We start from the raw sequence: 25,879 nt of genomic DNA on the forward strand, positions 1-25,879 counted from the left end.
TGTTATTATTATTACTTTAAACAAATAAGAAGAAATGAATAGAAATCAAAAAGTCTTCCCCTCCTCCCACCGTCCTCTATAAAACCCTAAAACCTAAAGTATTTCATGTAAAATATTTAGTTGATTTTAATTTTTTGACATGCTGATTTTAAATTTAAACATCAAATTCATTGGGTGGACTTAACTTATTCATAACCACAAGCTCCCGTCCGATGATCGTGGCATTGCTACAGCCCTTGCGGCCAGATGCCGCAACATGCAGACGTCTATGGCAGACTCGTATAGGGCTAAGAGCAACTTGTCAACGGTGGACAAGAGCTTGCCTGGGAGGAGCAACGAGACGACGCAGTGGAAGAAGCCGGAGGCCCTGCGGATGCGATAGAAGGACGGCGAGTTGAGTTCGTTCTTCCAACGCTTGTAGACAGCCCCGAGCGGCGAGGATGACGAGTCGAGTTCGTTCTTCCAACGCTTGTAGACAGCCCCGAGTGGCGAGGATGGCCTGGAAGAGGAGGTGAAGGAGGCACTCGAGAGCGACGCAGTCCGACAACCCTAGAATTAGATCGGCCTCCATGGTATTTTGTTAGACGAGCTCCGTAAGATGGGACCGATGGAAAAAAAGATAAAAAGGTAATAAGATTTTCTAAATTAATATAATTTTACTTTGAATTAGTTTTTGGAAAATAATTTTTCATATATATGGATAGAAATATTATCAAGTAAATATTATTATTATTTTCTTTTTATTTCACTCTTTTTAATTATCATCTCAAATAAATATTATTAAGCAAATATTAACTTTTTTATTAAAAGGTATTTTAAAAGATTTGTTTAATTTTTTTAAAGAAATATAAGGTAGAATTTTATTACGATTAGATTCTTTATATATATATATATATATAATATAATATACTGTACACAAGTGGATATGTTCGGATTTAATTCGGGGTGTCTAGAATTGATCTAAGTGTCGTATATGCTAGGATTGAATTCAGGCGCTTGGATTCATTTAGTAAGTTTTTTTTTTTATTTTGAGGTATATTATATGTATTTAGAGTTTAAAATTTTAGTATTTAAGAGTTGGGTTATAATAGATTTGAGTAAATAAGATCTTTATTGTAAGTTAAGACTTTTTGATTATAATATTCAAGATTAAAAATTCATAGGATATATTATTTATATTTAATGTTTAAAATTTTAAGATTCAGAGATTAAATTATAATGAATTTAACTAAGATATTTCTGATAAAATATTTAAAAAATATTTTAGAGATAGATATAGTGTTCTATCTTTTCGAGATAGATATAGTGTTGATCTTAAAAAAAATATTTGATTTAAAAAAAAAAATAAAACCATACACCTATTAAATTCAGGTGCCTATATAAATGTGGCATAGACTAGCCCACGACGTTTTGTGGGCATATTATATATATATATATATATATATATATAGATATATATATATCAAGTGAAACAAAATAAAATAGTAAAATTATTCAATTTAGCAATACTACATTTCATACTTTGATTTTTGGTATAAAATATCTTTTCATCTAATGCGTTTTGCAATTACTTGATTTGATTTTTCAATATTTATTATTTTTTAATATAATAGTTTATTATGTTGCGTCTTTATTTTATTTGTTTAAATTTAATAACTAATTAGTTTTTAGTGTTTAAAAAAGTTAATTTATTTTCATATTATTATTTTAAATTGAAGTTTTTGAGTGCGTTAAGGGACTAATCTATAAAACGCCAAATTCTGCGGAAAAAAATTTGAAATTTGTTATCAAATTTTGGGATGAATTATATTTTCATTGTCAATTTTGTCATTAATTTTGCAATAAAAAAAATTATCCATCACAAAATTATTTACTACTAAATTTGGAATTCGTCCCAATTTTGACGACAAAAATGATTTTTTAACCAAATCATGAAAAATCTACAAATCTGCAACGAATCTTTTTTATCGTAGACTTTTTCCCAAATTCTAGGACAAATTACAAATTCGTCCCATCGGGAAAATTAACAATATAAGTTTGCATTTCGTTGGGAAAATTATTTTTAACAAATCTTTTCCCGACAAATAATATTCCACCGGAACTCTATCGATAACTAAATATATCAACGGCATATTCCATCGATAAACCAAGATAATTTTATGATGGATGACCGATAACTTATCTCAATAAAGATAGAAATGAATCACAATAAATGATTTATTTAAACATGAATTGTCATCCATCTTTACTATTATCTATCGATTTAAATACGACATAATTAATCATCTATTATAATTTTTACTATAATTTATTATTTTTTCCTTTTATCTTTAAATAGTTTATTAATTTAAATGATATTTGTTCTTAAAATTAAGAAGTGTTATTATTATTACTTTAAACAAATAAGAAGGAATGAATACAAATCAAAAGAGTCTTTATAACCTCTCAATTATTTGAAGTAAAGTATTTAGTTGATTTTAATTTTTTGACATGCTGATTTTAAATTTAAACATTAAATTTAAATAATAATAATAATTATTATTATTATAATAATAATAATTATTATTATTATAATAATAATAATTATTATTATTATAATAATAATAATTATTATTATTAGAATACGAGTGCACATGTGATAATTAAAAAAATTCTTTTAAACTTATTCATTCATTAAAACTTAAAAGAGAATGCTATGCATATGCATGAACATCCAATAAAAACACAAATTAAATATAATAATTAAAAAATTTCAATATTCCAAAATAAAAAAATAAAAAAAATTCACATTATAATGTTATAACGTGATCTTTCAAATTAACTTAATTTAATGTTGTTTTCACACCCATTTAAAACTATAGCATTGAAGATATTCGCAACCTTATTTGCCGGCAGTCCTAACTTCCGCCACCAACATCTTCTCAGCCTCCCCTGATTTCTTTTCGGGAACATATATGACTATCTCCTTCTCTTTCTTTTTCTCAGTACTGCAGAGGATCGCTTTGTTCGTGCCGTCTAATAACAATTTTCTGAAACATCGAATCACATCGTTGTGTTCTTCCCTATTTTGCCAAAACTAATCGCAGAAGCTACCAATTGAAGTTTCCTAACACGTGTCCTGTCCTAAATCCGACATCTCAATCCACGTGTCGGTTGCCACATCGTAGGTCGTGTGCTGACTGTAACTTTTTGCCTTTCGCGCACCTCCCGTTGATCACGAACACCTTCTCTCCTTTCTGATAAGAGGTTGCTCTGGGACCAGCTTTGGTGAAGAGTAGGTAGGCACAGGCTAGCGACCCTGCAGATGCGATAGAAGGACCGACGACGATCTTCCAACGCTTGCAAACACCCCGAGCGGTAAGATAGGAACGATAGAAAAAAAAAAGACAAAAGATAATAAGATTTTCTAAATTAATATAATTTTATTTTGAATTAGTTTTTGGAAATAATTATTTTAAAAAAATAATTTATCCACTAGAAATATTACCAAGTAATTATTATTATTATTATTATTTTCTTTTTATTTCACTCTTATTAATTATCATCTCAAATAAATATTATTAAGTAAATATTACTTTTTTATTAAAAGGTATTTTAAAAGAATTGTTAAAGTTTTTTTAAAGAAAAATACGGTAGAATTTTATTACGATTAGATTTTATTATATATATATATATATATATATATATATATATATATATATATATATATATATATATATATATGTTCGGATTTAACTCGGGGTGTCTGGAATTGATCTAGGTGCCATGTGTGACATGGTCCAAGCGCCCTGAATAAATTCAGGTGCCTAGATTAATTTAATAAGTTCTTTTTAATTTAATAAACACATGTGAGCTAAGTTTTAGGCTAATTTATTATCTTTCTTTATTATAATTTTGAAATAAAAATAGTACTTTTCATCCAACATAAGTACTCATTTGTGTTCATTTATATTTAAAATACATGTTTATGTATACATTTGATTGTAGAAATCTTTTTCGAAGTAAAATGTTGAAGATATGAAATATTTTTTATTTTTTTTAAAAAATTTTGATGGGCCCGTGGGTTGGCCCGCCAAACCCACAACCCGCCTTAGAATGGGTTGGGTTGGAAATTTCCCAACCCGCCAAGTTGGCGGGTTGGCCCGTCCCGCCCAGCCAAATAGTTAGCCCGCCACGGGTTGACCCATTTGACAGCTCTAATCGGAGACACCCAAAGCTGATCCAAAACAGAGACTCCGGCGAATGAGAATATTGCGTCGAAGGGAATGCACGGATCAATGCCCCCGCAGACGCTATCACCTCCTACGCACTACGAAGCCAACCGACAAAACGTCAGTGACTTAAGACCAGGGTGAGAATCTCTGGCTAGACCCTCCGATGCTCAAGTTAGTCCCTTCTATTCCAACCGAGAAGAAGAAGAAGTATAGTGAATTGGAATAAAACTAGGGTTTCAGTGGTGATGTTGTGCATATACCTGACCAACGGAGAGGAATCCTCTTTTTTATACCACTTCATATAACCTCCGTAGTCATGAAGTGGACCCTGATTTGTTAGAGTTTGTTATGAGATGACGTAAGCACCTGCAATAATAGTTTAAGGAATCTTTTTCGTACCCTAGATGTACCTTCTTTGTCGTCTACCACACCTACAAAAGTTTATAGAAGCTGTTTCCCGCCAAATTATCATATGATTGTATATTATTCATACATCATCGGTATTTGGTTGTAATACTCCTTACTAGCTATGTTCATGAGATTTAATGAATGTGAGTGTCTTTATGCTCGGCCAGATTTTGCCAGGTCGACTTTATACTAATAGCCTCCTAAAGGTGCATTGGTATACCCACTCGAGATTACACTACCGAGCGAGTTATGAGTATGCTTATCCGAGCTTATTCTACCGACTGTGTTAAACCGGTCTCTTCTAGCGACTTAGGTTCGTATGCCTGCTCGGTTGCCCGAGATTACACTACCGAGCGAGTTATGTGTATGCTCGTCCGGGCTTCTTCTACCAACCGTGTTAAGCCGAGTCTCTTCTGGCGACTTAGGTTCGTATGCCTGCTCGGTCACCCGAGATTACACTGCCGAGCGAGTTATGTATACGCTCGACCGGGATTATACTATCGGATGTGTCATATCTATGTCTGACCGGATGTTTCTGAGTCAAATCCCTTCTGACCGTCTCGGTCCGTATGTCTGCTCAATCGCCCGAGATTATATTGCCGAACGAGTCATGTATACTCTCGACCGGGATTCTACTACCGAACAAAATATGTTTGTATCGTGTCGATGCTCGCGCGGATTTCGCCTATCGAGTTATGTTGGGCCTTATGACAGGCAATCGATCTTTGCTAGACCGACTACAGAGATTGCTTAGGAATGTTCGCCTTTAAACTCAATGGAACTTTACTTGCTAAGTGCTCCTAGGTCTATTGACCCTCTGTTATTTTATTTGGCCGATATTTTATGTCCGGTCATCCTTCTACCACTGAGCGTATCAACACACATTAATCCTTCGTTTGTTATAATTCGATCTGGCTTATACTCTCGACCAGACCTATATTCTCGGTCGATATTTCCTGCTCGATCAAGACTTCCTCATTAGCCGTAGGCGCGCTCACTAGTACTTCACCCATTTGAGTTAGTCTGATCTCATATATCTGTTTATATCATGTGCTCTTGTTATTTTTATCGCGGCCTGTTCAAAGTGGACGACTGAGGTTTACTTACCGAACGCATTTGTCTTGACCGAACCTCCTTACTTTCTCTTTCTTCTCTTTATATCTCCTCTCATATTATTATAGGAACTCCTCTCCTTATAACCCATGTGACAATATATTTTTTTCATCTAATGCGTTTTGCAATTACATGATTTAATTTTCAATATTTATTATTTTTAATATAATAGTTTATCATGTTGCTTCTTTATTTTCTTTGTTTAAATTTAATAACGTAATTAGTTGTGTTTAAAAAAGTTAATTTATTTTCATATTATTATTTTAAATAGAAGTTTTTGAGTGCCTTAAGAACCGTTCTGTACATATTATTTTTTACAGTATTCACTACGAATAATGTCATATTCTACCATGAATTTTGGGACTAATCTATGAAATATTTTTGTTATAAAAATTGTTGGGATATCAAATTCTGAGAAAAAAAATTTAAAATTTGTTATTAAATTTTGGGGCGAATTATATTTTCATTGTCAAATTTGCCACTAATTTTGCTAAAAAAAAATTATCCATCACAAAATTATTTATGATTAAATTTGAAATTCATCCTAATTTTGACTACAAAAACGATTTTAATAATCAAATCATAAAAAATCTACAAATCTGTAACAAATCATTTTCATCGGAGATTTTTTTTTTCCAGATTCTAAGATAAATTACAGATTCGTCCCATCGAGAAAATTAACGATAGAAATTTGCATTTCGTCGAGAAAATTATTTTCGACAAATCTTCTCCCAACAAATAATATGCCGTCGGAATTCTATCGATAATCAAATATACGGACAGAATATTCTATCGATAAATCAATATAATTTTATGATCGACGACCAATAACACAGCTCAAGAAAGATAGAAATGGATCACAATAAATGATTTATTTAAACATGAATGGCCATCAATCTTTACTATTATCTATCAATTTAAATACGACATAATTAATCATCTATTATAATTTTTACTATAAATTTATTATTTTTTTCCTTTTACCTTCAAATAGTCTATTAATTTAAATGATATTTGTTTTTAAAATTTAGAAGTGTTATTATTATTACTTTAAACAAATAAGAAGAAATGAATAGAAGTCAAAAGGTTTTCTCTCCCTCCCACCGTCCTCTATAAAATATAAAATCATATGCTCTCAATTATTTGTCCTTTCGGATGACTCTAATTTCTAACATATAAAATATTATCATCATGAAATTTATGATTTAAATCTTAATAAAATTGAGATAAATGTCTTCCTTATATGTTAGTCACTATTTCAAAGGTTAGTAGTCACCCATGATTTACCTCCTCCGTATTGATCTTAGGACGGATTAACGGGAATACTGAGGACAAACATATTCATCTTTTAACACCATATGCTCTCAAATATTTCAAGTAAAGTATTTAGTTGATTTTAATTTTTTGACATGTTGATTCAGGTGGACTTAACTTATTCGACATCATTCATATTATGTTAAAAATTTATGGAGTGGGTGTGATGTTCTTTTTAATAATAATAATAATTATTATTATTATTATTATAATATGAGTGATAATTAAAAAAATCCTTTTAAACTTATTTATTCATTAAAAGAATGCTATGCATATGCATAGACATCCAATAAAAACACAAATTAAATGTAATAAATAAAAAATTTCAATATTCCAAAATAATGAAAATAAAAAATTTCATTAATGTAATGTTGTTTTCACACCCAGTTAAAACTATAGCATTGAAGATATTCACCAACCTTATTTCATTAATGTAATGTTGTTTTCAATATTCATAAGGCGTCCTTACTCAATGTAACCTCTGGCACCATCACCTTCTCGGCCTCCCCTGATTTCTTTTCGGGAACATATATGACTTTCTCTTTCTCTTTCTCTTTCTCTTTCTCCGTGCCGAGGATCGCTTTGTTCGTGCCATCTAATAACAACTTTTTGAAACATCAAATCACATCATTGTATTCCTCCCTGTTTTGCCAAAACTTATCGTAGAAGCTACCAATTGAAGTTTACTGGCACGCATGGACGGATCTAGGATTTTAAGTTTGAGGAAGGAGCGTATATTAAGTGACGAAAATAATTATTATATATTATATTCAAAGGTCACACGACCGAAACTGTGAGAGATGAGGAGGAAGGTGCCGACGAGAAGGTGGATAGAGCTGATGACAGAGTCGGAGAGGTACTGACTACCAGAAGCGAAGAACTCGATGCACACGGTTCACACGTGGACGGTAGGTAAAATTATAGTTTATAGGATCGTATTCCTATGCAAGATCGATTTAGAGTTAGAATCGAATCAGTCAGGATTAGATAATAGAAAAATATTTAAAACTTAATTTAGTATTTGATTGGAGGATCAAATTAATTAATAAAAATTAAATTAATTTGATATTTAATTAAAATTCTTTCTAAAATAAATTAAATAATATTATTAATGATAATAATAAATTGATAATATATGTAATATATAAATATAATTTATTTATATTTTTTAAAATTTAAAGTAAATTTATATATATAGTAATAATTCGTTTAGGGTAAAGAAGTATATATAAATTCTCGTATTTAATTAATCAATTTTAAATTCATTAACTGTTTCTTAGCTCCCTTCAATTAAAAATCTATTCATGTATCGTAGCACCCTTTAATTAAAACCAATTCACTATATCGTACCTCTCTCACCTGGCCGTTCGCCACCGTTGATCTTTGCCACCGCTCCTCCCTCGCCTAAGTCCCTGTCGCCCCCTCACTGGCCCTCCCTCGCTTGCTCCCTCGCTTGAGAAACTAGCGGCGACGCCTTCCCAACTTCCTCTCTTCCCTGAGTCTTTTGTCGCTGTTATTCCCTCGCCTTCCCCTCTTCCCCAATTTCCTCTCTCTCACATGGGGACTGGGGGCCGTCGCCCCACCCTCACAGTCCCCATATAAATCCACCTTTGGGCATGACATCAAAGTTCCAGAATTAAAAGTTGGACAATATTAAATGGTTAGAATTCGGTCAACTAAAATTCACTTCGTAAATTATTATTAAAGATATTTTAAAAAATATCATGATATCCGGCTGTCAAATGGCAAATGTATGCATGATTATTTGCATTGATTTATCTATCTCTTAATTAGTTTTGGGAAGCTAAAATAGAACTAATTTAGATCTTTTTTTAATTAAAAAGTAAAGCTTTGGAATTTATGACCTAGTAACCGATACAAATAGGAATTATTCAGAAATATATATAGTAGATCAGCCAAAGTAGTAGGTACCTTTAAGATCCAGATACTTCAAACTTGGTCCCCTTGAGGAGAAAGCTGCAACCCTGGGAGACATCACTCTACTTCCTACGATATTGTAAGCTGGGCTTATCAAGGCCGTCAGAGAAGATGTGTCACTGTTGATCTCAAACGATATATATTAGCTTAATTTGAATAGAATAATTGACTACAAATTAAATGTTTGATAAAGGAAACTGATTCAGTATAGAGAACACACCTTAACTCTATATATTCCATTATTTGTAGCAATACGTCATTGTCTACAAGGAGATAGATAAATCTCCCATAATCTTGGAGCAAGCTGATTGGGGACCGAGCAAAGATAACACCTTCTGCCTGAGCTTCTCTCAAGCTATTCACTACTTGGGAGAAGCTTCCATAGGCAACAACAACACCAGAAGGAATGTCTCCAGGAGCAACTAAAGAATCAGCGCACACTACAATCTTTCCTGCTATATTTGTGGAATTTAGCTCATCTGTTGAACAACTGCAGCAGATAGGATGCGTACATGCAAGTACATTTAATATGCCTTTTTCCAAACACTTAAATGAAAATAATAGGAAACGAAATGAGTACTAAAGTACCTTTCAATTCGAATTAATTCTGTCGAATTAGATCCATCATCGGATGCATGATAGAATGACTGACCCTGCCATAGTAATATAATCAAATTAATTAGTAAGAAACTGATTGTGTTAGAAGTTAAAAATTTATGTGCCCATGGAAGCTCTTACCACCAACTTTTGATTGTTTCCGAGCGTGATAATCGTAGGAAAAGAGCGGTTGATTGTGCTGTCGACTGTAATCACCCATGGAAGCTCATTGCTAATGGTTTGAGGAAGCGGACCATCATTGCCCGCTGAGAAGATCACTGTTATCCCCTTTGCTACAGCATGTATTGTGACAAAACTTTGGAAAAATCTACCACCGAGTGAAAGTGACAAGATGTCGACACCATCATGCACGGCATCATCGATAGCCTTGAGCACGGCAGCATCTGAACCTCTAACAAGGCGACCCCATAACACCTTGTATGCAGTTCAACACCTTGTATGCCCCAACTTCGTGTTGTATGCAGTTCAACACTACCACTTACCTTTATACTAATCACTTCCGGTAATTCTACATGAAAAATGTTTTCAATTGAACTGATTCTGGTTAAAGATCAAATAAGCATATGCCTTGTGCTAATATTTTTAAATGGAAGCTGTCTATTTTAGTATCTCTCATTTGTAGAGCTTGGGAATCTGTAAGCATGGCTGCAAAGCCTGTCTATAACTGTAAACAATTGAGCTCAGAACTACTTCCTTACTGGAAAATTTTTCACTCATCAATTGGATTTATTATCTTTGTTGTAACTTTATTAGCAAATAAAGGTAATAAAAAGATTTAAAAAATTAAAAAAACAGTAAGACAGGAGTAAGTATTTACCTTCCAAGTAAAGAAGACAACAAGTTATGGTGTGATGCGGTAACAAGATTTGGATCTTCGTGCCGCCTCTCTCCAAGGTATACAATATATAACTGAAAATTTTAAGCAAGCACAAACATATTTTCTTATTTCAATTGTCGTCTTTTTTATCTAATTAAATACTTTAATTATATGTGTACATATATATGTATATAGACATATAGGGAAATAAAGAAAAGGCTGTAGGACTCTAACTTTTGCCGATGGTTGACTTCCATTTGCTATCATCTGTAAGGAGTTGAAAGTGAAGAGAAGCAGAAGGGAGGAAACTAGCTAGAAGATGCTGTGAATCCATCTCGATTTAGATTTGGAGAAAACTCATTGTTTTGGCTCTATTTATAATCAAAGATTGCGAATAATGTAGAGGTTGAATTTGATATAGTCAATCTTAATAGATGGACAGAGCTGAAATTGTCTCACCTACTCTCCAGTTTGGACAAGTTCAAGGATTTTATATATATATAAATTACGTCTTAATTTGATCATGTTATGATGAGTGTATTCTAACAATTATGTTAAATTAGGTTGGATCTCAATTTGAAATTCACAATTAGATGAATACGAGTATTAAGTTTGGACGAGGCCTACTGAAACTTGTTTCGTTTACCCGAGGTGGTCGAACTTAGTCGAGGTGAGCATTGAGTTCGCCCAAGGTTTGTCAGAGTCGGTTGAGAAAGATCAAAATAAAAAGTTCAAAAATTAAATTAAAAATTATATCATATTTTGAGTGAATATTTTTAGAAGCTCTTTCACATCGGCAGGCAGAATTTTATATCCGGTGATTTCACTTTAGGTTAATTATAAGATTTAGGATATTTAAGTAGTGAGATATTTAACTGATGATGTAGATATAAAATCATAAATATTTCTTCTAAATATTTAATATTATTATGGATATTCTTAGGAATAATGGAATTGGCTTGTGAATTATTTTTTAATTAATACATTTATCACACGAGTCACTCCGCTAATCCCATTAATTCAAGGATAAATATGCAGGAGATAAGTACCACATGCTTTTATTGTCCTTCCAGTAATATTTTAATTCAAAATTTACCGAAGAATCTAGCTATCTTGATTGCTTATTGAACAATAGGAAACAAATAAAAAAAAAAAGCATTATAATAAAATTTTCAGAAGCATTTCATAAGAATACTAAAACACATGTCCTTTAACAACAAAGTAATAAAATGGCTTTCCAATACCTTGAAAATATTTATGCACATTCATACTTCTTTTCCAAGTCACATTTTTCTTTAAATTTGATAACTATTAGATGTGAACGTACAAGTCAACACCTGTTCAGAATAATTTTTTTTCAACATCTTTGAATACATTAAAATAGGAACTTTCACAAGCCTTGAGCTATGTATATCTTTTACACTGTAATTGTAGGATCAAGTGAATAACACAGCCTGTCTAGAGAATGAGACCACACACACATCAAACCCCCGGATTAGTTGTAAGAGAGTTATAATTAAGTGGGATCCTGATGCTGAAACACGAACAAAATAGATATGCAATCTCTTCCCAAAACAAAAGAATATGAATAAAGATCCCCCACATTCTGAGCCCCACAAATATTAAGAACAACAAATGTAATTGCCTTTGTAGACTTCCAAAGTCTCTTCAGGCTCTGATGTCGAGATCATTCGAAATTAATCCATTGTGACCCTTGTTGGCGGCATCTGAAAGTGCCTTTAGCCTTCACAGGTACAATGCAAAAGAAGGCGCTGCTTACCTTTTAAGTTTCCTCCTTGACTGATGTTAAAACTTTTTTTATGCGTAGTACATGTACAAGCTGTTTGCAGCAGCGCAGGCTATTAAGTTTTCAGTTGGGTGCCATGCTAAGTGAAGTAATTTGATTGCGGAATCGAATGAGTTCCCGTTGGCATCGATGTTGGGGCTTTCTGCGCCTGTCGTGGGCCATTGGAAAATCAGAAGTTATGATTCTAATGCCTAGTAACAAAAGTTGGATGCCTAGGAACAGTAGTAGCTTTTTGCATGACTGACCTCGTCGGACGACGCGTGTCAAGCTGCTAAGAGATCTGGAAGCTCTTGTTGGGTTTTGCACTTGTTTCCTACACATAAAGAGTGAGAAAGATATATTAGGCCATCAGAATGGGTTTTTCTCTCTAAACGAACACCAAAAAGAAAGCCCGTGATACAAGGAAAAGGAAGCAAGTCAAAGCACCTACTGTAGCATAGATACCTGAAAAATTGCAATATTGCAGATATTTCAGCAGTAGTTTCTTGGATTTAGATGCAACAATACTATCACGTTACAGAATATTAGTGGTACGTTATAGTCATAGCTTGGGATAGGACACTTGATGAAATGTCTATCAAATCTCACTCTGTTAGAAAAAGGTACCAAAAGTGTAAATGCTTATAAAATGAAGATGTATGATGGTGGTTTTATAAACTGAGGAATTATGCATTATATATATTAAGTGTTTGACGTTATGTACTTTTTTGTTGTTTTTCCCAAACCTGAGGCAGCCTTCAATAGGGAACAAGGCATAAGTTCATGTGCCACAGCCAAAGGTTTCACAAAATCCAAATTTTGTTGACCCTAAAATTTTCCTGCTCCATTATTCAATCTGGTCAAGTCAAATAACAAGTGCTTGTAATATTATTTAAAGCTAGCTAATGCAGCTCGAAAACACAATCTCACACAATTTCATAGAGGGAATTTTTCATAAATCAAAGAATTTGGATCCAAACCCTTTTATGAAATAAACAATATGACCAGGTCTTCTGAGAAGAGACCTAACTTACCCTAAAAATATAATAATTTTTAAAACTTAGACAAGTTTTAAAAATTAAAAAAAAAAAGTTCAAAACAAAGAATTTAGCCCCATGTCGAACTGCATCACTAGTTATCTACCTTACAAAATGTTGTGCAGTATTTAGTGAACAAAAGACTCGCATTTCCTCTCTTTCAAATAATCATATATGAGATGTTTTCTCCAACATTTAAAATTAGTTGTGATTTTTCTCAATATCAGGACAAGAAAATAAATAAAGTGAGTATCAAACCTCATTCATGATTGACTACTATTAAAAACTGCAATGAGAGCTTTACCTCGTTGGATTTTTACTGGCTTCTAAAGTTGTTGCTTCGTTACTTCCAGGAACACAGCCAAATACACGGAAAAGGTTACTGCAGACGAACAATGCACATCATTAACTTACAGGACTAAAATGCTCTAAAATAAAAAAATTCTTAAATCAAGCTCAGCTCGTTTATTAGAAGGTACCTGTAAGAACCAGTTGCTACCCGGAACCCATCTCCACTAAGACCACACTCAAATTTATCAAAAATTGAATCATTCTCGTATAAATCACATAACTGCATCGACAAGAACCAAAATTGCAATGAACCATGCAACAACCTATTCCTACATTTATTTAAAAGAGAGAGAGCAGATAAACCACCCTAGGCCTCAAATACTCATGAACTTGAAAGGTTGCAACTGGAGTTGAATCCATGTTTATATCCCAAAGCTGTAAAACCATAAGGGAAAAAAAGGGAGTTGGAGTGAGAGAAAAACAAAAAATAGTTTACTACTAATATTGGAGGTAAGAGAAAAACAAAAGATATTTACTACTAACATTTCATTAGTTGAACCAAAGACTAGAAATTGATAATTAATTGAAGAGCAAATGGAAGAGAAGAAACAATGACAAGGAAAATTTCAGACAAGGAAATCACTGGACATACTACCATAGCACAAAGTACTTGCAACAACTAGAAGCACATAATTCTTGGTCACTTTAGCATTGTTTCTGGCTCTGGTAGTCATCATACTAGATAGGGAGCTACAACATCTCTATGCTTTCTTAATCCAGCTACTTTTAAAATCAATTGTTAAGCTTATGCTGATATTCAACATCATGAAACCAATGTATTAGTGTATCAAGAATTACCCCTAAATGCACAGGGAATTGTAGATAGTTTTTTGTTACGTAAAATTCAGTCACAGGTCAACCAAAATGATTCCATTTGAAAGTCTCATATATTAATTCTAGGATTAGGTGATCGTATGGCTGTCTTATTGCCAACAATGGATATTACAGTTGCAAAGGAGGGTAGAACGATTTTCATGTTGTTTCCTTGTGAGGAGACAAACATGTAAATTCTCTTTCCCACCACTTCCATGGAGGGAGAGAGGGAAAGATTCTTTAGTTAGTTAAATTAATTTTTTAAACTTAAACAAAATAAAATTAGGTAGATAATAAAAAAATATAATTGTTGTATAAAATAGTTGGCTTGGTGAGATGGAAAATCATTCCCTTTCCCTCTTTCCATTCCTACTCAAAGGAACAGAGGGAAATGGTTCCTCCTGTGCTTCCTATCATGCGAGTTTCTCTTTGTGTTTTTTTCCACTGTTAAGTCACAAGGCGGTAGAGAAGTATATCATATAGTTGATTTTCAGTCATTCTCATATAGTTGACTCCAATTAATTGCAGGTTTTCAATTTCTGGCATTTATCTATTAGAAAAAAAAGGCTATATCTACTTAACATCTAGATTGACTCATCATGTGCACTGTTCTTTTGATCTGGAATATTGGAACACAGAAACTCTAGCACCATTTCGAATTTGGTAGCGATCTAACATCTGATGATTGTTGTCATATGTGTTTCAAGCACAATGGATTCCTCACCAGAAGACAGATCAGTACTGCATGGATGAGCACCACTGCTTACTTTTTAAGCGAGATTTTAAAGCATGGTTGCATTAACACCACTTATTTTTAAACCAGATGACCCTCTCATAAAATATGATGTTAGTAGAACAGATGAACAAACGCCCCCTCCCCCCTTAAAAAAAAATCTACAAGAAATAGAGGGCAAGAACCTTGAGTGTCATATAATCACGACTTAGGATGTGTCTTCCATCCTTTGCAAATTTGACATCTGTAATAGAGGCAATGATCTCAGTGAAAAAAGACCTTGAACCAGGTGCCTCACGATTCTCAAACCTGTAAAGAAGAATGTCACAATAGCTAATATAAAATGTATGTAACTAGGGAATAAATCTAGATCAATAAAAAAAACATTGAGCTTGAAACAAGATAGGGAATTTACTTACAGCATAGAATGGTTATCACATAATGCTGATTGACGCAAGTCTATAAGCCGGATAGAGCCCTTTGAACTACTATATGCTAACATATTACAATGGACTGGGTGGAATTCAGCACAAGTTATAACCTCTGAAATGTAATAGGATGTGGATTTAGTGTTATAAAGAATAATGGCTGCTAGAACAAATAGAAGCTAAAAGTAAATAGAGAATGATGAATGGAATCCGCCAAACATGTATCATAATATATGTTCAAGAACTAGCCAGAAGACAAGTTCACTGAATTTATGACCAAAACAAAAATGAAAAATTAGATAATAAAAGGTTGAAAATATCAACAAAAAAAAGTAGGGTTAAGAAAATATAAGGTTGAAATACCAGAAAAAATGTAGGGAGTAGTCAGACAAATTCATAAACTTAAGACTTGGCTGAAAGAGAACTGCAACAAAAATTTTGTAAATGACAATGGCATGGAGCAGGACAATTATCCTTGGAAAAACGAACAGAGAAAGGGGTTATGCAAATTGGCCAGCATCAGGCATGCAAAAGTGCTAGATTGTGCTTTAAAAGGAAAGTAGTTTCATTTAGTCATAGCCCCTTTATCTATACAGAAAACTATTTTGAGAATGACATTTTAAGTCATGGGTACTTGCAAGTATAGAGTAAATACCTGCCAAATCTTCCATATTTGCGGGTTTGACATCGGCAATATTAAAACTCTGACTGCTAATCTCCAAATTCCATAAATTTATTCGAAGATCATCTGCTGATATAAATGTCTCACCGTCACTGTCAATAAAAAATTGTCAAGAAGTTCAGAAAAAATAATATTAAATATAATTGACAAACGAACACACACACATTAGACAATAACATTAATGCTACTGTGACCAAGAGGTTTCAACATCAGAGTATGTGCAATAATGCAATACTACAAATAGGCAAAAGTACTCATAAGGATCATTAGCGGAGAACAAAAACATAAATCATTTGTTTTAAATTTTAAGGATGAACCGTCAGATCTTATCCTACAACTGAGCTCCAGGTACAGCCATTAGATTTTAACAATTCAAAGTGGATTTCCTTTAATTAGGCTGGATAATTTATTCTGTAATGCACAACCTCTTACAAAATTTTACCTCTAACTTATTTAACTAGAAAATGTGTTTGTCAGACTTATGGTAGTACATCAATTTTGAAAAGGCACATATGAACTGAAATAGGGTAAATGTTTTTGAATCATTCAGCAATGGAATATATTGCTAATTTATACACAAACTTTTTTCAATGCAATTCATACATGAACTTTGAAGTTGTTTAATTTTCAATATCCCATCAAATTAAACTAACAGAGAATGATAGAAAGGTAGCAAGAATACTCTATTAGCAATTTTAAACATTGAAATCCAATTTTCAGGTCAACCTGTATTTCCTCCTTTTCACTGTGCTTCTCACTTTTTTCTCTTTCTCCCTTCTTTTTCTTCCTCTTATTTCCCTTCCTATGTAACTGTTTTTTTCATGACTCGGACAAGAGGAATCACTACTCAAAATGGCACTCCTACCCCATGTTTGTGTGGCCCAAGTGTAGCACTATTGCCTTGGACCAGCACTCTTAGAGCTGTGTTGCTTCTAGCAGCAGGTCTCTTCTGAATTGGGCCAGCGACAAAAGCGGTAAGAAAAGGAGGGAGGTAGTAAGAGAAGAGGATGAAATGAGAGAAAAGAGAAGGGAAAATATTTAGAAATAACTTTTCCTTGGAAACATTTAGTTGAGCAACATTTCCATCAATTTGACATAATGATACCTAAGGTTTTAATAGAATTTTAAAGATTGGATCTATGTTCAATGGATTGCCGCATTAAGATTACCGCCTACAAAGTTCATTTGAGATTTCCAGATGTCCACAAAAAAATTAGGAGCATTATCCTATGTATAAAATGGATTCTATAATAGGTCACAATCCCAATCAACTTCCTTGGCCCAATGCCAACTTAACTAGACACAGCGATATAAAACGATCTAGAGAAGTGCATGTATGTGATTGTAATGATAAAAATAGTTCCTGTATGTGTATGGCACGGCAACAGAACCATACTTCATGTACAATTGAAAGCATTTAAATGATATATTCAAAGATAAGTTGGATTATTCCATGCACAAAATTACAATTCAAAGAAATCCAAACACAGAAGAAAAGGAGTAGATTAAGCAACTGTTATACTAATAATTGGATATGAATGAACCTGTTATTTGAAATAGAGTTTATGTGGTAATCATGAGCATGAGCGTATATTCTTCGACATCTTGCCACAAGGCTCTTCTCGTGGCTACTTACCTACACATTAGAAATAAGAAATTGCTGAGAATAAGTCAATTCCATCAAATACAGAAACTCATTCAAAATTTCCTGGCTTCAGAAGTGTATTTTAATCACAGATGCAGCCTTGAAACAGGTCATGTTAAAATAACTTAACAGAACAACAAATAATACACATAATTAAATAAGAGAATTATCAAGGGCAAATATATTTGCATATTATGATTCACTCCATATTAATAAGCTACATTTAGTTTACAGGGTAGTAGCCAATGGCCACGTACAACTACCACTGGCAAGCGTAGTGACGGATATCCGCCTGGAGGGAAGGATAAGTCATTGCTCAAAAAGTTGAAAGTGCTTCCAGAGCATCCATTAGGAAGAGATGGACTAGGACTGTTAGTAGTTGAGCGTCCACTGCAGCCATTTCCCACAACCTGTGAAGCATCTAAGTTCATCTCAGCAATTTGTTTGACCTTCTTTTCTTGTACCTGTTAGAATTCAACAGAAGCTTCAGCATTGGTGATTGTTAAAATAAGAGATTAAGAGTGCACAAATGACATAATTAAGAATCTTAATGAAGAATAAGACTAAGAGAGGAGGAAATATCAAATACAACAGAGAAGGAGCAAGCATAAAGAGATGACTAATTTAATCTATCCATTATGCTGTTAACTCCACTAAGCCATGAGGGCAAAAAATTCTAATCATATCTCTGCAAGTATATTTTTATTATTCCCACAAAAACAATGTTACACACATCAGGAAAAATTTTCAACATATAACAGTACAAAGACTTCATAAATTCAAAAAGCTCCAAAATTTGGTAAAACAAAAATTATAAACTCACTGTATAAATGTCCCAAGTACAGCACCATTGCTATGCTTATTCATAACAGTAGTAAAAAGCAAATCAAACTTGCTGCAGAATTTTGATCTATGGTTCCCAAAAAAAAAAATGAATTCAAGATTTAAGGTTTAGACCAGTGGATTGCCAGAAAAATGAAAATATATTCACCAATCAATATGTAGAACACAATTTGGAAAGAATGGTAAGGTAAAGACAAATAAATTTAAAGAAACAACAAAATGTTTCTGCAGAGATATAATCTATTTTCATAAAATTATACAAAGATAATTCAAGATATGCAAGGATCACTTTCTTTAAACAAGGTAGGAGGTTGACTTTACCTTCCAGTATTTAATTGTTTTATCATTAGTTGAGAGAAGTGATAGAGCACCATTAGCTGTTTGACACCATCTGATTTTATTGATCTTCTCCTCTATTTCCAAGCTTTTGAGATAGTCAAACTGAAATATGAAACCAAATAAATTAACACATATAACCGATGGGCTTCTTGTGGTAACATGATCAATCTGAAGTACCTCTGGTTCATGGCTTTGAAACTCAGTTTTGTAGCGAAACTCAGCATGCCTGCTAATCTGATAATCTTGTGCCTCCAGATCCTTCCTAGAGCCATGCTGCAGATAAAAAGATCAAAATGGATAAAGATTAAGGGAAGACATTTCATTTGCCTGAAAAGGCACAAAGGGAAGTGCAGTGATGAACATACATTTCTAGCATCTGTTCTCTCAAACAAAACAACGCGTCCTCCTCTATCTCCAGTTGCAAGATGATCTCCAGATTTATCAAATTCTATTGCTGAGATGATATCCACTTCAATAGAAAAAATTTTATGTCAACGGGCAATTTTTTATTAACAATCAAAAAACAAAATCAACATATTGGGATCCAGATATATAAGGAGATAAGTTTGGCATGTGCAACCATGCTGGGCGGGTTTGCCATTCGCATCCCCGCCCCGTTTTCATTTTTTCGGGTTCGGGGATTCCCCATCCCCGCCCCATTCTCAAATTTAGTATTTGAACCGAATTAGAGAACAACTTTGGTCACGACAAGTTATGAAACATGGGCTGAGCTTTCAGGTTCCTTGTGCATCAGCGAAGTTGAATGAGAAGAGTACAAAATGATCTGAGTTATTAGACCAAGTTTTTCCACTTAATTATTTGTTCCTTTTAAAGTAATTATACAATATGATTTATGAAAGTATTCCTAAACTGAAGAACATATATCATCATCATTCATCACCAACCATTAATATTAATATCAATATTAATAATATTATTAATAATAATATTTTCAAAATTTTTAATATTAATATTAACACTATTATTAATACTTTTTAAAAAAAATCATATTATTATTTATTAATATTAATAATAATATATTCGGGGCGGGTTCGGGGATGGGGATAGTATTCCCATACCCGCCCCAAACCCGCCCCATCCCCGAAAAATCGGGGATCCCCATCCCCATTTCGGGTTTTCCCCGCGGGGCCCCAAACCCGCGGGGAAAATTGCCATCCCTACTCTATTTGTCATGGAGATCGATTAGGGTAACACAGAAGATGGACAAGGTTTTCTTATGAATCAAAATAATCAATGTGTGCTTGCTTTCAAATGAACTAATCTAACTAGAGAACAAAGAAAGAAAGACTGCATAAAATTTAGAAAAAGTCACTACACATGAATATGACTGAGAAACAAAAGGAAAATTTCATCCACAGTATGCTAATAGAAAGAATAAAATCAGGAAAATTTGTGCCCATATGACATTAAAGAAAAAAGGTTTGATTAAATCAATCAAATAATTAAGTGAAGGTCATTGAAAACTCAGAAGCACTGCATGCCTATTGAAATGAGGACTGTCAATTGCCAGATCAATTGACAATGCATGCCTATTGAAATACATGAATAGAAAATTGGAAGTCTATGTAGGCAATTTGAAGTAAATTAGCTATCACGGTGTCTGTAAATAAGTGTATCAATAGTGAGCCTGGAAACGGACAGAGCACCTCAAATTCGGGTTAAAGGGACTATAAACGGAAAAGGTCCATTAATGTGGGAACCCCTAAAGGAACTTACTTGTAAAAAACTAAATTATTCTATGAATGAGACTAACGGATCAAGAGAAAAGTGAGGAGAAAATTACCTCACAGAAAAGGCCATGCATGGAAATTATACTACATCTAGCCATTAGGAACCACGAGTACATTTGAAAATGAGCTAATGAAGTTATTAGAAAGGGAACCACAGTGATGAGAAATGAGTGAGTAAAGAATTTCCAAGGATAAGCACCAAAAAAAGACACAAAAATCCGCAAGATAATATTTATCCGAGAAAATATAATATTTTGGCTCCGATCCTCTAAATCAGGCCTTCTATTTTGAAACCATTACTATACGTTAGACATCGGAGATTCCCTTACATTTTTTTAGAGATAAAGAGGAAATAAAAACCAGTTTACAACGTCAGAATCAAATCTAGCAGAAGAAAATATAAGCTTTTGCAACTCCAAAAGAAACCTGAAACCTTGGCTCCAGCAATCAAACACAAAACACAAAGGGATCTGACATCACAATAGTGGCGAAGCAAAAAATCGCACCTTCCTGGACATCCTCCCCTGCCATGCGCTCCCCAAAGACCTGAGAGAACTTCCAATCCAGAGTCGGCGGATTGGACGACGACGCCACCGCCGGCCCACCTTCCTCACCACCGTTCCCGTTCATCTCGGCAAAAGAATTCCGGTGAGATCGGGATCGGGTTCAAGCGGCATCAACGAAGCCGCACAGGGATCGGCGGTGGGGGAGAGCAGGATTCGGAGCCGATTCCCGATCAGAAGATGAGGGTTTTCAGGCAGATGGGGCGGTGACGATGGGGACACAGACGAAGAAGAGAAAAAGGAAGAAAATAACGAATAAGAGAAGTAAAATAAAATGCGCTCTCTCTTCCCCTTCGTTTCCATGTTTAATTAGAATTAAACTTTAGAACTGGAGGTGGCAGCCCATTAGGCCCATTCTGACGATTTATAGCACTATCATAAAAAATATAAATAAATATTTTTTTATTATCATTAGTTATTCCAAACTTTAATACAAACTGTATTTCACCTCCTTCTAAGCTTATTACTCTTGAATATAAAATGCAAAAATAAAATATATAAAAATTAAACAAATCAGTAAAGAACCCCTAACGTTAAAAAATATTTAAATAATATATATATATTGAAATTATTATAAATAATATTGTAATAATTTTGACTAACTTAAAATATTTTTAAGTAGAATTAATATCAAATATAAATTTATAATTGATATTGAAATACTTTTATTAATATTAAACTAATTTTAACTAATATTAGAAATAATTTTTAGGAGTGTTAAAGAATATGTCTCATCAAGATTGGACATTTTTTAAATAACTTTCGGGACAATGATGCAGCAGCGTCAGGATGCCTTTTTAAATTTTTAGACATTTTAAGAATCTAATTTTAATAAAGTAAAGGATGAGATGAATTTTTCTTAATTAATAATAGACCTAAGAATATTAAGTATTTTTCAATTTATTGTTAGTATATGTAAATAAGATATTTGATACCAATTAAAATTTTAATTAAAAAAGGAAAAGCAATAAAGATTGAACTCATACTATATATAGCTATGGATTTTAATCTTTATCTATTCCCAAAATGGAAGCCACGATGGACCACAACGAAATCACAATGGATCACGAATCGGGGAGCAGTCCGATTCCTACCAGTGACACGTAGGATTGGATTAGATTGGTCCCACCCTATTTTCCTTCTCCAACTCTGATGGTCTCTTCCTCCACTGCATCACATTGATCGTACGATCCATCATCGATCTCAATGTTCTCAACTCCAATCGAGACCGTACAATCAGTACTAAATTATCACGATTACAATTATACCACCATATGTACCTTTATCTTAAGTGGGTCGACTAAGGGTCCCGCGGGTGAACGACCCACTGGCCACCAAATCTCAACGCCGTAAATTGAAGATCTTTTTAACCGCAGTTAGATTCCTAACCTAACCAGGGTCACAGCCTTCCCCATTTAATCATCTTCGAACTGGAGGAAAAGGAGACGACGAAGACGATGCTGGAACGGGGCCACCTCCTCTTGCCATTATACGGTTTTGATGATCCTACCGCCGGCGGCGGCCACGAAGACGCTGCTGTTGCGGCGCTGCTGGCGGTGGAGGCATACGCTTCGGATGAGTTTCGGATGTTCGAGTTCAAGGTGCGGCGGTGCGTCCGGGGGCGTTCCCATGACTGGACCGACTGCCCCTTCGCTCACCCGGGCGAGAAGGCCCGCCGTCGCGACCCTCGGAAACATCGGTACTCCGGGGTCGCCTGCCCGGACTTCCGCAAGGCCGGCGGGTGCAAACGCGGCGACGCGTGTGAGCTCGCGCACGGTGTGTTCGAGTGCTGGCTCCACCCTGATCGCTACCGCACGCAGACCTGCAAGGACGGCGTCGGCTGCCGCCGCCGCGTCTGCTTTTTCGCCCACACCGCCGACCAGCTTCGGCCGGCGCCTCAGCAGCGTCACCAGAGCCCTTCATCTGACTCGCACTTCCTTCAGGCTTACCTTTCCAATTATCTGATTTCCTCTCCAACCTCGACGATGACGTCGCCGCCTATGTCACCGTCGACGGATTCTCCGCCAATATCGCCGGCAGGGGCTAAGCTGCGCCGAGCGTCGTGGCATGGGGCATCGTCGGCGCAACTAGGCAGGGCGAATTCCGCGCCCCGCTCTTGGGCGTTGCAGGTAGAAAGAGCTGGGTTTTCGTCTCCGTTTAGGGGGCTTTCCTGGTATAATTCTGGCCTCTTCAGCCTGCCGTCGACTCCAACTGCGACCTCAACGAGGGGCGGCGATGGTGGGTCTTCGGAGGAAGATTGGCCAGCGGAAAGGGTTGAGTCAGGGAAGGCGCTGAGGGAGAAGATGTTCGAGAGGCTCAGTAAAGGTCTCATCTTTAAGAAAGCTTAGGCAGCGCTGGCCGACATGGAGCGGGTTTCCATTGATGTTCTTAGAATAAAATCGATCTTCCGACATGTAAAAAATTTCATAAGAGTTTTTAAAACAATAAAACTGAGGTTCTGAGAAATATAATCTACAAAGAAGTTGCCCAAAATTAATAATATTTGTGATACCATCTTTTGATAATTTTATTTTATAACGACACAATTGAATTCTAACTTCCCAAAAAAATTTAGTTTATCAAAACAGACTATTGTAATGCCTGATTGATTGGATAAAGATAATCTAAGAATAGCAGTAGAAGCTACTTAATCAAACCTCTGGAGGTTTATTTTATTCATACAAAGATATATCAATCCAAAACTTTAATTGCTTTATATATATGTCATTAATTCATTGATTCAAACTTACTATTGTTCAATCTGAATTTATCTAACCAAAAATATTATCAAATATTACTAGTTACTTCCTGCTTTTTCACCGGCAATGTCATCACCCTTGAGTGTGATTGGATTCTCCAGGATCTATCAAAGGTAGAAGATCATCTAGAAAATAATGAAAGATGTCGATATGACTTGACGTTTTGATCTCTCAATCCACTGCAAGCAGTGTTGATGAGAAAGACACTAATCGAGAATATAAGCAATACAGCTATAGATTACAGTGATATATCAATGTATATGGCAGCTTTCAGGAAAGAGGAATCAAAGGAAATGAGTGCTTTAAGTGAAAAAAAAAATTGAAAGATAAGGTTCGCTCACTTGTGAGGTAGGAAAAGTCAAAAGACATAGTTAAGATTTCACAAAATCCAACTTGTGTATCATAACTGTCCATGTTTTTACATCAATTCAGATTTTCTGTCTCCATTTCTGTATATCCTATATTTTATTATTAATCGAAGGGATCAGATTAAATTTTAAGGTATCATGACATCTTTAATATATGTACAATATCCTCGTGATGTGTAAAGCATCCTTGAGATTTAATCTTATCAATCCGATCGGCAATGAGACACGGGGATAGAAAGAAATGAGGACAGAGGATCTGAACTCGTTTTTACACCATCTTCTAAGCAGTTTGAATCTCGTGGTTCATAATTTCTAATTTCTACGTACTTTCGGATCTCTTTTTTTTTTTATAAATTCCTTAAAAAAAATAAAAAGTAAGATCTAAAATATCTCAATTCTGTACATAAATTATAATTTTTTATCTTATAAATATATTTAATAAGATTTTTTTTCAAATTTAATTAAAAATAACAAAATCTCATTAGATATATTTATAAAGTAAAAAAATATTTAAAAAACTCATAATTTATCTACGGAAGTGAGGCATTTTAGATTTTCAAATTTTTTTTTTTTTTTGGATAAATTTACTAAAAAAATGACATTTAAAGTGTATAGAACCAAGAAAAGATCAGGAATTGTGGATCAAAAGATCTTAATCGTCATTTAAGAGTATTGACAATGGAGATATTTAGAGGAAATATTTTTCTAAATATCCCACAATATTAAATATCTTCCATTAGAAGGGGATTTGAAATCAATGGGCATAAAGTTATGCACAGTAATTTTTCTCTTTGTTTTTTTTAATTAAAAATTTAAAAATATAAATTTAAAGATGAAATTTAGAATATTTGAGAGTGAGATATTTAATATATGAATATGGATATCATAAATATTTGGAAAAAATATTTATTCTTATTATTATGATGCTCTAATTTAATGATAACCACAATATTCCATTAATCCTTTCGTTACATATAACTAGTAAATTTCAGGCCTCGATTAGTCATTTTCCATCTGCACCGGCATGTATGTGAATTGCCCCTGAAGATAGACATTTAATTCTGCATTAGTTACATTTACAGGATCAACCAGTCGTTATCTGAAGATGATAATGGCCATCGTCCTCATCTGGAAATCCTTTACTCTGTCAGCCTCACTCAGCTCTACCACCTTCTGCAAATTGCATTATTTTAAAGTTAATTGTAGGAGTAGATTTCGGGTTGTTAGTCATTCATGGCTATCACTATCCCCTTTCACCATCTGCTTAATCCTATCATCTCATCTTCAGCAGGATTTGAATTGTCATTAGCAAACTGAAGCTGACTAATTTTTAATTTACTAGTTAATTTAACATATAGG

At 34.1% G+C, this 25,879-nt stretch overlaps 3 protein-coding genes across 4 annotated transcripts; 1 reads left to right on the top strand and 2 right to left on the bottom strand.

The window, feature by feature from the left end:
• Positions 1-9,019: 9,019 nt before the first annotated feature.
• LOC121991436 (subtilisin-like protease SBT3.9) lies at positions 9,020-10,756 on the bottom strand. Its single transcript, XM_042545438.1, has 5 exons — positions 10,657-10,756; positions 10,088-10,113; positions 9,726-10,019; positions 9,576-9,640; positions 9,020-9,477 (listed from the first exon to the last, which is right to left on the bottom strand). The coding sequence occupies exons 1-5, from the start codon at positions 10,754-10,756 to the stop codon at positions 9,135-9,137; spliced, it is 828 nt and encodes a 275-aa protein (XP_042401372.1). The 3' UTR covers positions 9,020-9,134.
• Positions 10,757-11,917: 1,161 nt separating this feature from the next.
• LOC121989141 (serine/threonine protein phosphatase 2A 55 kDa regulatory subunit B beta isoform-like) lies at positions 11,918-21,691 on the bottom strand. Of its 2 annotated transcripts, none has more exons than XM_042543008.1 (14): positions 21,337-21,691; positions 19,445-19,548; positions 19,257-19,352; positions 19,062-19,181; positions 18,161-18,361; positions 17,797-17,888; positions 16,226-16,344; positions 15,562-15,685; positions 15,328-15,451; positions 13,903-13,971; positions 13,725-13,816; positions 13,550-13,627; positions 12,475-12,542; positions 11,918-12,377 (listed from the first exon to the last, which is right to left on the bottom strand). In XM_042543008.1, the coding sequence occupies exons 1-14, from the start codon at positions 21,458-21,460 to the stop codon at positions 12,241-12,243; spliced, it is 1,548 nt and encodes a 515-aa protein (XP_042398942.1). In that variant the 5' UTR covers positions 21,461-21,691; the 3' UTR covers positions 11,918-12,240. The 2 variants fall into 2 exon arrangements, with proteins under 2 accessions (XP_042398942.1, XP_042398941.1); XM_042543007.1 differs by having other exon boundaries at positions 18,155-18,361.
• A 1,018-nt stretch (positions 21,692-22,709) lies between these two features.
• On the top strand, positions 22,710-23,850 carry LOC121989142 (zinc finger CCCH domain-containing protein 2-like). Its single transcript, XM_042543009.1, has one exon. It carries the CDS (start codon positions 22,851-22,853, stop codon positions 23,739-23,741), a length of 891 nt encoding a protein of 296 aa, XP_042398943.1. The 5' UTR covers positions 22,710-22,850; the 3' UTR covers positions 23,742-23,850.
• Positions 23,851-25,879: the final 2,029 nt, after the last annotated feature.

Source organism: Zingiber officinale, chromosome 6B (genome assembly GCF_018446385.1).
Source record: "Zingiber officinale cultivar Zhangliang chromosome 6B, Zo_v1.1, whole genome shotgun sequence".
NCBI classification, from domain to species: domain Eukaryota; kingdom Viridiplantae; phylum Streptophyta; class Magnoliopsida; order Zingiberales; family Zingiberaceae; genus Zingiber; species Zingiber officinale.

Coding starts and splice junctions, on each gene's coding strand:
- LOC121991436 (XM_042545438.1), bottom strand. CDS start 10,756: ATGGATTCACAGCATCTTCTAGCTAGTTTCCTCCCTTCTGCTTCTCTT. Junction 10,020..10,087: donor CGGAAGTGATTAGTATAAAG/GTAAGTGGTAGT, acceptor ACTGCATACAAG/GTGTTATGGGGTCGCCTTGT. Junction 9,478..9,575: donor GAATTAATTCGAATTGAAAG/GTACTTTAGTAC, acceptor TATCTGCTGCAG/TTGTTCAACAGATGAGCTAA.
- LOC121989141 (XM_042543007.1), bottom strand. CDS start 21,460: ATGAACGGGAACGGTGGTGAGGAAGGTGGGCCGGCGGTGGCGTCGTCG. Junction 19,353..19,444: donor AGAGAACAGATGCTAGAAAT/GTATGTTCATCA, acceptor TTTTATCTGCAG/CATGGCTCTAGGAAGGATCT. Junction 13,972..15,327: donor GTGATTATATGACACTCAAG/GTTCTTGCCCTC, acceptor ATGGTTTTACAG/CTTTGGGATATAAACATGGA.
- LOC121989142 (XM_042543009.1), top strand. CDS start 22,851: ATGCTGGAACGGGGCCACCTCCTCTTGCCATTATACGGTTTTGATGAT.